General features: G+C 43.1%; 3 protein-coding genes across 11 annotated transcripts in view; all 3 read right to left on the reverse strand.

Moving 5' to 3' along the window:
* Positions 1–3,394, reverse strand: part of map2 (microtubule-associated protein 2) — a 30,881-nt gene extending 27,487 nt beyond the window's left edge. For all 5 annotated transcript variants that reach the window (XM_037240371.1, XM_037240369.1, XM_037240370.1 and 2 more), the window contains exon 1: positions 3,307–3,394. The gene's annotated coding sequence lies outside the window, so the exon portion shown is untranslated. The remainder of the gene's footprint in view (positions 1–3,306) is intronic.
* A 482-nt stretch (positions 3,395–3,876) lies between these two features.
* LOC119115700 lies at positions 3,877–5,220 on the reverse strand. Its single transcript, XM_037240517.1, has one exon. The coding sequence runs from the start codon at positions 5,071–5,073 to the stop codon at positions 4,135–4,137; it is 939 nt and encodes a 312-aa protein (XP_037096412.1). The 5' UTR covers positions 5,074–5,220; the 3' UTR covers positions 3,877–4,134.
* A 143-nt stretch (positions 5,221–5,363) lies between these two features.
* heg1 (heart development protein with EGF-like domains 1) lies at positions 5,364–11,594 on the reverse strand. Of its 5 annotated transcripts, none has more exons than XM_037240403.1 (15): positions 11,140–11,593; positions 9,258–9,710; positions 8,708–9,212; positions 8,168–8,643; positions 7,961–8,077; positions 7,660–7,782; positions 7,488–7,591; positions 7,350–7,405; positions 7,086–7,246; positions 6,798–6,932; positions 6,675–6,717; positions 6,567–6,604; positions 6,371–6,458; positions 6,118–6,295; positions 5,364–6,042 (listed from the first exon to the last, which is right to left on the reverse strand). In XM_037240403.1, exons 1-15 carry the CDS (start codon positions 11,387–11,389, stop codon positions 5,899–5,901), a joined length of 2,871 nt encoding a protein of 956 aa, XP_037096298.1. In that variant the 5' UTR covers positions 11,390–11,593; the 3' UTR covers positions 5,364–5,898. The 5 variants fall into 5 exon arrangements, with proteins under 5 accessions (XP_037096298.1, XP_037096296.1, XP_037096295.1 ...); XM_037240401.1 differs by having other exon boundaries at positions 8,708–9,194; positions 9,228–9,710; XM_037240400.1 differs by having other exon boundaries at positions 7,961–8,074; positions 8,708–9,710; positions 11,140–11,594.
* Positions 11,595–11,702: the final 108 nt, after the last annotated feature.

Below are 11,702 nucleotides of genomic sequence, written 5' to 3' on the forward strand. Positions count from 1 at the left end.
GACATTTCATACAACTCAAGCAGAATTTCACATCACGTCAAGTCACGCAAACGCAGCGATGCTCTGAAGTCCACAAGGTCACATGCAAAGCTGAAACATCATTAATATAAGAATTTAAAGGTTGTTGGTTTTTTTAATTATCAGTGGTTAGCTTCTTTTGACAAAATTATGACCAACTTCAAACTATTCGCAAAACATAGAAATCCCATTTTATCTGAACGTTTGCCTGACATTTTTTTAAATCAAACATTCAACCTCTCTCGAGTAATGAATCAGCACGTTCAAAACTATTCAAGCCATAATTTGACTGAATATTGCAAAGTGACGCGTCATGCGTTACGTGTGGCGAGAGTCGCCAAGTTCGAGTTTGCCAAGAGCAGATGATCCGAGATTAAAGCCGCTTAAGAAAGAAGCACATAAAACGGCACGCTGTAATGGATCTAATGGGTTAAAAATACGTCGACGAGATGTAACAGTAAAAGGATTGACCTGTTAAGAAACATTAAGCTCACGTATTTGGTTTTTGTGCGTGATTTCTCTTTTCTCTATTTGGTTCCGCACACATGTAGCTAGCTAGTTGTCAACACCGATTAGGTAACAAAAAGTGCGACACCTCAAAAGCTCAAAGACTTGTGAATAATTCATCTTCTGAGTCGCTCCAAAAAGATCAACGCTGCGAATCCCGGCAGATCATCAACAGGTTCAGAGCAGTCGTCTTAACGCAAAGCTTCGATGTGACACAGTCAGCGATATGCGAGGCGGTACCGTAACTTCAATTTTGGGAGTAATCTATCATTCTTTCCTCACTACATCTGGAAAAAAGTGAAGTTTCAGCAGATCTTCAAGGAAATTTGCCTTTCACTTGAATACGTTGCCTGTTTTCTTGTTTAGGAAGGAATATTTTAGGCCCAAATATTTGGACAATGATAAGAGTTGCTTTTACTGCGGTCACGCGCAAAAAGAAAACAAGCTGATAGTTGACACAAAACCACAGAAACAGATAAAACAGTAGTTTTTATCTGTTTTCCAGCAACATTTTGAAAAAAAAACAAAAAATGTAAGCCACAGAGAGCATGACCGTTTTTAAAGCCTCAAATATATCTTCATCTCGTGTTGACATACAAGCTCTTATCAATGACGATGTACAAAAAGCTTCAGCCGAGTAACGTGTATCTAAATGCATCCAAAGTACCTCTCTATATCGTCAGAAAGCTTTTAAGAGGTTGCTTTATTCACACGGTGTGTTACCGTGAAAGAAAAGAGTCATTGAAAGCAACTAAACCCCTCAATGGATTTTCTGCAACTTCAACATACAAGCCACAATGCCAATGTAATAATTTTTTTTTTGCCTATGCTAGCATACAAAATTCATCCGAAAAGCCGTTACATGACATACCGTATTTTCCGGACTATAAGGCGCACCTAAAAACCTAAATTTTCTCAAAAGCTGACAGTGCGCCTTATAGTCTAGTGCGCCTTATATATGGACCAAATTCCTAAATTTAAACTGGCCCGAAGCATTGTGTCATGAAATCAATCATAGATGGCCCGCTGAAGACTATGAATCATGAATCAAAAAGACTATGGATCATTATTTTGTGATTATAAAGTAATTTGTTGCGTCTGAAGTTGAAATAAAAAAGATAAAATGGATTTGATTTGGATTAAAAATCTGATATGATGCATTAATGGTGCGCCTTATAGTCTGGTGCGCCCTATATAAGGACAAAGTTTTAAAATGGGCCATTCATTGAAGGTGTGCCTTATAGCCCGGTGCGCCTTATAGTCCGGAAAATACGGTAATCTCATCGTATGAAGAGCCACTCTGCGATTCCCGTCCCCGAAAAAGAATGGGCTTGTTACGTTTCCCCATTAAAAGAATAAATGTCTCAATCGCTAATCTGCTTGGAATCACAGCAATGTAGTCACACGTGTAGCAAAGTCAATTAGGACAGGCAAGAGTCATCCGATTAAGGGGTTAAGGTTCAACCTTATTTTTTCCACCAAAACTATCACGCTCTGGTGCTTTCTTTTCAAAATAACTAAAACAGAGGTCTGGAAGTAGATAGAAAATTGCCACGAAGCCCAATAAAGTCCTCACAGCCCTTGAATACTTGTCAAATGGTTTTAAGTCTTTTGTGATACGTATTGCTTGGCTGTTCACCATGAAGTTATCTACCTCACTAGCTACACGGTGAGATGAATAAAGACAACGCTGCATTATGAGAGAAGTGCACCTGTTTCTGCTGGCTGACTGACAGTCCACCTCCTACATCATCCAGCGCCCACGAATCAGGTGGTGATTCATAGGCGCGGATCTTTGCCACCCGGGTATTACCTTGACATTTATACTTTCAACATGCATCTGAAAGCTTGGTGGTGAACAGGAGGGAGAAAAAAATTAAACAGACTTTGGGGGGGAAGTAGCCTGTAAATGCAAAGTAGAACATGAAAGTCATTTTTTATGTAATCTTGCTCAGTCATGTCACACCTAATGGCCGTCTGTAAGCACTTTAATCTGATAACATGCTTTACATTTGATCTTGGAAGAAAAAAAAGCAGAGAGGTGGTCATCCCAAACATCAAGCCCACCCGCCTGCCTCCCTGCCAATGACTCAATACATTGCAACATCATTGTGCATGCATCAGACATTAACAGTGTCTCCATTCACTGCGGCCCAGTGGACACACACAGATAAATCAATAGTCAGTCCCTTTATGGAAATGAGACGTGAATATGGGCTGCATCAATTGCAGGAAAGCTGTACCCTACGTTCCATTATCCTGCAAGAGCCATTTAGAGCCATCTTTAATGGACCTGCCACGTTTGATTTGAAATCACATTTAAGCATGTGCGCTATATGAGATTTTGTCTTTGGTGTGGTCATGCAATCACGAAATGACTCCGCGCATGATGCGTCCCGTCTGGTGCACTGAATGCTTCCATATAAATATACCGAGGTTTATTTCATTGAGAAACGGGTGCAAGACAGATCCAAGTTCCCGCAGTACGTGCCTCCTTGCAGGTTTAATGAGGTCCAATGCAGAGATTCTTTCAAACCATTCATTACAAATAAACACGCGTGATTAAAGCAAAATGAGCTCCGCACTCAAATCAGCTTTCCGTGAGACGTGTTTACTCAACTGGGATTTAAATCAGGCAAAATTATTGAGGATGAAGGAGAGACCCAGACAGACCCAGCAAGCAAGAATCAGAAACAGATCTCCTGTGGCTTCTCATGCATGAATGCCCGTTCGTCTGGTCTAAAGTAACGCAAACGGTAACGGTTCTTGTTTTTTTATTACCTGTTCGGCGCAGCGTCCCCAATGCAACACCGGCTTTGCAGACTACACAGTCACCGCAGACTGCATGTACCGTAATGACCATATGACTCAGGCCGATTCATTTTTTCCCCACGGCTTATTACCGTAATACCGGTAATACCGCCGCACCTAAACAAGAGGCAGGTTTGTGTCTTAGGACAATTCTAAGATTTGACAAACTAAATAATAACTACATAAAAACAAGAGGCAGGCATTTTGTGGATGTACGTACGGTATGTGACACATTTTATTTTTATCATTAATAACTCACATTCCATTTCAAGAATCCATTACTGCATGTAAATTGCTGTACATAGAGTAAGAATCTATCATATAATAGTTGCAAAATATCGATCACTTTTTTAAGTGTAGCATGTCTTTAAAATTCATAGATCACGGCAGATTAAACATATTTTCCAGTAATATAATTATTTTACGCATATTATGATAAAACAAAATTTTACAGTAATACAATTATTTTAAGCATATGATAAAACTCTGATAAAATACAGTATTTTGTAATGTTTTTCATGCAGTCTTGATACCCTAAAATAAAAAAATCACAAATAATCATGCATGATTATTTCACAGATTCACTTAAAATTTTAATTTATTCACGTTTTATATTTTCTAGCATATTCAATTTAATATTTATTGTTCAATCATTCATGTGTTAAACCTCCTAATTGTATTTAAAAAGAAAAAAAAAAATTTTTTTCCTTTCAACAAGTGCTGAGACAGAAACAGCAAACTAAATATCAGTGACTTCAGTGAATTGACTATTATGTTCTACTGGAGGCCGCAACCAGCTCATTTGTTTCCGTGCCAACACATGGATTTGAGAGCCCTATAAAAAATCATCAGCTTTTGCCTAAACATTGATTGACCGATACACAGGTTGAGTGTTGTACAAAATACGTACACTGTACTGGTAGTGTAAGTGATGCGGAAACCAATGTAGAAATCTAGTGGAAATACCAGTGTGAAATAGTTCAAGAAATAATAATGTGCACAAAAAAAGAAGACGACACATTGAGAAATTCCCGTCGTGGTGACCCAAAAGTAAGTCCGAAGTCTTGCCCCAGGTAAGGCGATGCCGTTCTTCGCCACACTTCTCATGTGACCTCGCAGGTATCGAACGGTGATACAGCTGGTGACGATCATAAACCACAAAATGATAAACAGGTAGATCCAAGTAATGACGAAACTAATTTCTCTGACAAGGAAAATGTCATCACTGAAGGGAATCACTGTGCTGTTGACGGAAGAGAGCAGCAGAGGCCCGATAGTTAGAGCAATGGCAGTCTCGAGGGCCCAGTTGTAGACTAAAATCACAAAATCAAGAAAAGCAACCATCAAAATTGCGACCATGATGTTTCTCTTCAGCCAAATAAGCAAAGCGCATCGTGTGGGAACTATCCGGAGGAAAAAGTAGAAGTTGAGCCAAACGTAGGAGGTCATGCTGATCCGTACAAAGGACTGCATTGTCAGCCACAGCAAAAAAGATGCTGTGAAGGTCAGATAATCATCCAAGGTGAAGAACAGCGTTAAAAAGACTGTATACAAAATGGCGCAGCACATGACATATTCCAAGAGTATCTTCAAAGGAAGCTTGAGTCGTTTGTTGTTGTCGCCTTGTGGTTTGACCAAGAAAAATAATAAGAAAACATTCACAGCAAAGCTGAAAAGAACCAACGGGCCGTTGATTAAAAAGAATACCAGCCTATTGATATCAACGCATTCATCCATTGTTAACTTTAAAAATGATTCAAACAAATGGAGTTCTTCAACACAGCTTTTGATAGATGGCTTGACAGGGAAAGTAGGGGACTGGTGTTAATATACGTTTGCATAATGGGCTGCCCCGTCGGAAGAACTATTAATGATGCGTTGCCTGCACAGAGAGAAAGTTGACCCGGTAACAACGACAAAAGAAAAACATTTTCAAACCAGACCACGAAAACTCCCTCTCCAATCAATTTTATCATGTTTGTCTGAATTTGAATAGTCCACACAAGTCACCAGTCGAGAGACGGATATCTGTGTGATGTTTTTATTTAAATTAACACATCCGACTAAAACGCCAGAATATAGAGAATATAAATTGCATCATAATAATAGCTTTACATTCCAACACTTTGCACTTAAAATACTACCAGAATAAAAACATGAACTCCTGTCACACGCAACGCATACATACTTAAAGCCACAGGTTTTATCTTTCAGTGTATTTGATTGAAATTTCCACACATGTCCTGCACTTGGATAATCAGAATAAATAAAGGCTGGTATTAGTTTTCAGTTTCTCCAAACTGAACTTTAGTGGGTTTTAATCAGTGTCAATCCACGGAAGCTTCATCAGTAGACTTGGATGAAATGGCAGCAGCACCAAACAAATGTTTTTGCATTGAAGGAAATGAGCTCAACCCATGCAAAGGCACTGAAATGGGCCGAGAAGATGTTTCGAGCCACATTTAACTTGCAAAAATTGTGCACTTACGTCCTATGAAGTCACACATGGTCAGGTGATTTTTTTTGTTTGTCTGCTTCTGAGTATCAGTGAGAATTGTTTGTTTAAAAGTAGTCTCTGCGGCGTGAATCGTCACTTATGAAGGACGGGTTCCATTGGGCGGGGTAGATACACGAGTGGCGAGATCCCGGAAGACCTGTGAATGGATACAAACCGTTTCTCTCCAGGTCAGAGTTGCGCAATGCCGGCTGCAGGAAAACGCAGAGTTGTTCTTTAGTTTGGCCTTTTGGATTAAGACAGTCGGTGGTGGAAAAAATTCTTACCGAATAGTAAATGTCAGTCATCTGCAGCAGGTTCTTGGTGCTGCCGTTTTCTTGCATCTCGATGGTCTCCCTTCCCCACTCCATGGAGATGCGGTTGCTCTTGGGGAAGTCGGTGTATGGAGACATTTGGAGGTCTCCGTTCTTGAAGATGATCTTGTTGAGGTCATTTTTGTCTCTCCTGGTGGTTGAGACACAAGTTCAAGTGTGACATAGTTTTCCTTCTTATAGTATTATTTGACAAGAGAGAGCTTACTTGCAGCAAGTGACAATAAGAGCAATGATGAAGATAAGGAGTAAGGCGCCCCCTACTGGCGATACAACCACTGCAATCAGCTTGTAAACTGCAAAGCCAAAATGAAGCACAATAAGCATGTGCAAAGATTCTCTTCGCACGTTACTTGATTTATTTCAATGGGAACGATCATCTCGTGAATCTTAACGCCACTTACAATTCCCACAGTTGAATCCTCCAAATCCAAACATGCACCTGGAAAGAGGTCACCGTGAGAATGTGACCTTAAATCCGGAGTACACAAGTACAACAAATGCAAACTTACGGGACACAGGTGCCATTTTCCAGCTTGTAGCCATCCCCGCATTCTGGAAAAAGACAAAATACAATTTTTTTTTCTTCCTGGTCCTTTCTCACAGACTACGAAAAAAAAAAAAAAAAAGCTTACCTAAGCAGGATAGGTCATCAAGGTTGTGCTTGTAATAACCTGGTAGACATTGGCATTGGGCAGTGCCGCTGATATCAGTGCAGGTGGAGCGCTCTGGGTTGCACTGAAATCTCTGGGCCATACAGAGACTCTCCTCTAAAAGAAAATAGTGGGAGCAGACATGAGGATGAAGAAAAAATGCGCCCACTAGCGGTAGACTACAATATTACATTCTGCTGCTCATATCTTCAGTTTGGATGTGATACAAGTTGGTTGTGATGAACAGAGATTTTTTTTTTCCCCACCTACCGTGATAAGTGAGTCTGTGGTGCAGCACCACGTGGCAGTGAGACTGTGAAGAGCTGCAGTTTTGTAGAAACATCTGGATGCTGTTGTAGACCTCCACACTGGACACATTGGAGGACTTGGCGAACATGTTGACGGCTGATATATGAACGCCATCCAGGTCCCTATAAGGAGGAGATATTTGTATGAGTCTGTGTCATTTTGTTAGCAGATTTAATAAAAAATGAAATTTGTCATTTGGGGTTAAAAGTAACTTTATGAACTCACTTTTTGCTGAGAGTGGAGCGGCTGTAACCACCGAGGTGGGACAAGGAGGCGTTTAGCTGAGTCGGACAGAGGACATCAGTGAGTAAAAGTGAAAGGCATTTTCATCACAATTGCAAGACTCAAGAATATATTTCTCACCAGCTGTATGATCTCCCTCTGGATTTCATGCAGGGCAGCGCTCTTGAAGATACTCGAGTCATGTGACATTTTGTTTACACTGAATGTTCCCAAAAAGGTCTTTGCTGTCAAGGGATGACACAATGACATTTAACAAAACAGAATTTTGCGATTTAATTTTTTTTTATGTTACCTTTTGTGCACGTGCGTCCATCCTCCAGGTCGAAGCCCAGCGGACACTCACAATTGAAGGAACCCCTGGTGTTCACACATGTGGAGCCAACGGGGCAAGGGTCCTTCTCACACTCATCCATATCTGCACACACAAGAAATTTTGGTTATTTAACAAATCTGCATCAGGGTTGGTAGTTATTTTGTAATCCAAATCTAGAACAACACATTTTGTAGAGTCGAATGGAAAAGTGCAAATGAATTAATAACAAGCTCTTATTGGAATGATATATCTATATAACAAGAATTTTGTGGAAGCTCACCCTGGTTGCAAGTGGGGCCCGTCCAGGCTTGTTGACACGTGCAAGTGAACTGACGCCCTTCATAGCTTCTGCATGTTCCTCCGTTCCAACATGGGTTGGACATGCAGGGGTCCCCTGCTGGTCATGGAGGATAAAGGAATTAGTATTTGGCGGCTTGCTAAATTATATTATAATAAGCCTGACAGTCAGAAACTGTTCAGTACTCACTTGTTGGAGCTGCCTTAGTGGTTTGGACATGAACGGGTGTTGTTAGCGTCACCCTCTTTGTGGTCACTCGGTCTGTTTGTTTGCGGGTGGTGTGCAGAGCCTCCGTGGTTCTTGTTGGGGTGCTGAGGGTGTGAGGAGCAGTGCTTGGTTGGTTTCGGGTCGGGGTGGAGACGGCCACCGTGCGCGCGCTAGTTTCCTGCTTCGGGGTGGTGACGTCGGCGGGCTCGGCGGTCACCGTCGGCGATGAGGGGGCTTGGTTGGTGCTGGGGAGGGAAGCGGTCGGGGTTGCAGAGCTCTGCTGAGTCAGCGTGGGGGCACTTGTTGCGGAGGTCGTGGGAGGGATGGTGGGCTGGGTTGGAGAGTCGGGAGTGGTGATAACGGACGTGCTGCTGAGCTTGAAAGATGAGGTGGCGAGGAGTGGAAGGCTGCTGGTGGACACCGTTGAGGTACTCGCGGCCTCGTTTGTTAGTTCAGATCTGTTGGGAGCAAACAGTAAAAACGATGCCATTGTGGATTCATGGAGAAGAAACACTTTGTTACCTTTCAGTGACTGCTGTGGTGGTGATGAAGACCTCAGTTGTCTCCGTGCGAGAGTCATACTGATTAGTCGGGCTACTAATCAGTGGGGGCACTGTGGTGAAACTAAATCCCAGTTTTTCCTCCTCGCTCTTGGATGAACTCTCCTCGGTGCTCTGGCTGAGGCTGTGAGTGCTGAAGCTAACGGTCCTAGTAGAAGATTCAGCAGAGGGTTCCACTGTGGGTTCCTGGTAGGACACGAGAGTGGGGCTCCTTACAGGTGGGACGACTGGAGGTGTGGATGAGAACGATTCATCCAATTGGTCAGTGCTGGACATCCTGGATGTGGAATCTGAAGTCACCTCTGATGTCAGAGGGTGGTGATGTTCAGTCGCATTCGGAGGGCTAACGAGAGTTTGCGTTCCTGTGGACGTCTCAGGAAATGACGATTGAGTGAGAGTGCTGTCTCTGGCTTCTTCGCTCCTGGTGGACGGGGAACTGTGAGTGTAGTCTTCAGTCTCTGTTCCCCCTGGTGATGGAACACTCCGAGTGTAGTCTTCAGTCTCTGTTCCCCCTGGTGATGGAACACTCCAAGTGGAGGGGGGTTGGTGGGAGCTGGAGCTCTCGGTAAAGGCTGAGGAGGAGGAGATGTTGTCAGAGGAAGAGGAGGTGACAGACAACAGAGTCCGCTCCCCTGCCCGGCTGATGGTGGTCGAGATGAAAATGCTGTCTGTGAGGACTTGAGACTGGGAGGACACGGCATCTCCTAAACGGAGATGCGAAACCGGGCTGTCCCGCGGCAAGCTGGAGTCCTCTGTGGACGTCCAGGACAACATTGCTTTGTTGGACACAACGGTGGAGACATCAGGCAGGTTTTGGGTTCGTAAGGCATCATTCCAGTTTCTCCTGCTACTGCTGGCCTCAGAGGAGGTGCCGACATGGGATGACGTGAACGACTCAGTGGAGCCACTGACGGTCTCCAGTGACCTGGTAGTTGGTTCTCGTAGAGTTTGTGTTTGCTCAGTGCCTGAGGAAAAACAAAACAGCATTGCTATTCAGAGAAGGGATTTCATATTCTTATCACTAAAAGAATTATGATGTCAGACACACTACAGACATTTTGTTCTGATTTTATAAGCAAAAGTATATTCTCTAGATTTTCGCAGCAACAACATAGGTGCAGTTCTACAAATCGTCACTAGGGGGCGGTGAGGGAAACCGCATCCATCCACAATGATGCTGTGTGAAGTTCCACTGCTGCAGAGCAGAGGCAACAATTCTGGGTGGAGAACAATTGGTAGGCGGGCTTATCTACTCGAACAAAGGCTTGAAGGCCTAAATATGGCGGCCAATGTCCCCGCTGGGTATCGGTGGCTTCCTTCCTAAAGCTGAGTGAGCACAAGGCAGAAGACTATCACTCGTGGATTTGGGTTTCACAGTTCAAAGAATTACTTTTAAACCCACGAACCACTGGAATTGGGAGCTGAGTTCCTTTCTTTGACACAATGCCAAAACCAAAACAATATTTTAGATGCTGATGTTGATTTGGGGAACAAACGGGGCTGGCTGTTGTCAGAAAGCAATTGTAAATTGTGTTTGCATGTCTTGTTATTGTTGGTACTGTCATTGTGAGTCCTGGAATTTAAGAATTTTACTGTAAATACATAAAAAGTAAACATGCTCTTCAAGTTGATGTCTGGGTGTGTACAAATTCTCAAGCACATGTGATCGTGGCAAGCTAGCAAACTTAAATAATATATACTATAGAACAGACTAAAGTAGCATTGCGTTAGAGTATTGAGAGAGCATATGTTGGACACATGGTGATAGCAAGATCTATTCTATTGTATTCCTTCCAATAACTACTGAATCTTTGAGGATTTAAATCGTCACAAAGAAAGCAAGAAATGCATTTATGTCAGGAATGTAACTGAGAAACAAACAATCAAATAATTTAGTTTTTATCGGCTTTATTGAAGTCCATCCATCTATCCCCATCCCTTTTATCAAAACTCATACTTTTAGTTAGTTCATGACAATCAATGTTACAGCTACCTTATATTCTTTGACAGCGGGTCAATTTGACCCGCAACATGACAGGAGGGTAAACTGAATCATTATTGTAATGATGTATTTTGCTATATTTAAGCGCAGTGTTAATGATCAAACTGTGCATATTGTTGGAGCTGCTTGCATTTATAAATCATGTTTTTATGAACACTTAGGCTGACTATATTACTGTATTTTAATAGTGGTCTTTGTGGTGGTGCTTGGCATTAAGAATTTAAGAACCACTCAGTACTAAGATGCACTCTAATTGTCAAGATCAAATGAAGTAATAATATAACGAGCTGTTGAGATTTTATTTCTAGAATACTAGTGCGCGCGAGGTTTGCAGTGCAGATTGAGGTTGCAAAGAATGTCATGTAGGCCGCAGAGTGAGCGACGCATCTTACCCGCAGAGCTTGTGAGCAGCAGCAGGTCCTCTTGGGATGAGGCTGATGAACTCTCACTGGTGGGAGAAGTGGAAGTGAACTCGTAGTCCGCGTTGCTCGCCTCATTGGTGCTACTTGAGGAATAAAAGACGCTCGTCTCCGCATACGGGCTGCTGTTAACGGGGGTCTCTGCCCCGAGGGGCTGCGGTAGACTGAACGCAAGCCCCCACAGGAACAAGGCGAGGACGGGCTCCGGCGACCACGTTTTCATAATTTCAAAGAAGCCAGGCCAGCGCGGTGGTCGTTGAAATCGAGGAAAGACAGACCCGCGGGTCTCCCGGGGAAGGAGGGCATGGAGGGGCAGAGGAAGCCTCGCCTTTTAGGGAACTTCCATAGCCCGTGGTAGAGATCGGCCTTATGTCCGGTCCGATCGGCGGGGGAACCGAACCGGGGCGAGGCGACAGCAGCCTGTTATCACTGAGTAAGCGGGACCAGCGGGCTCCTCCTCCTCCTTTACTCGGCGCACACACAGGCGCGCTCTAACTCATGCGCATCCGATTGTAAACATCAACAGAGTACTAAGT

This window comes from Syngnathus acus, chromosome 21, assembly GCF_901709675.1.
Source record: "Syngnathus acus chromosome 21, fSynAcu1.2, whole genome shotgun sequence".
Taxonomy (NCBI): Eukaryota; Metazoa; Chordata; class Actinopteri; order Syngnathiformes; family Syngnathidae; genus Syngnathus; species Syngnathus acus.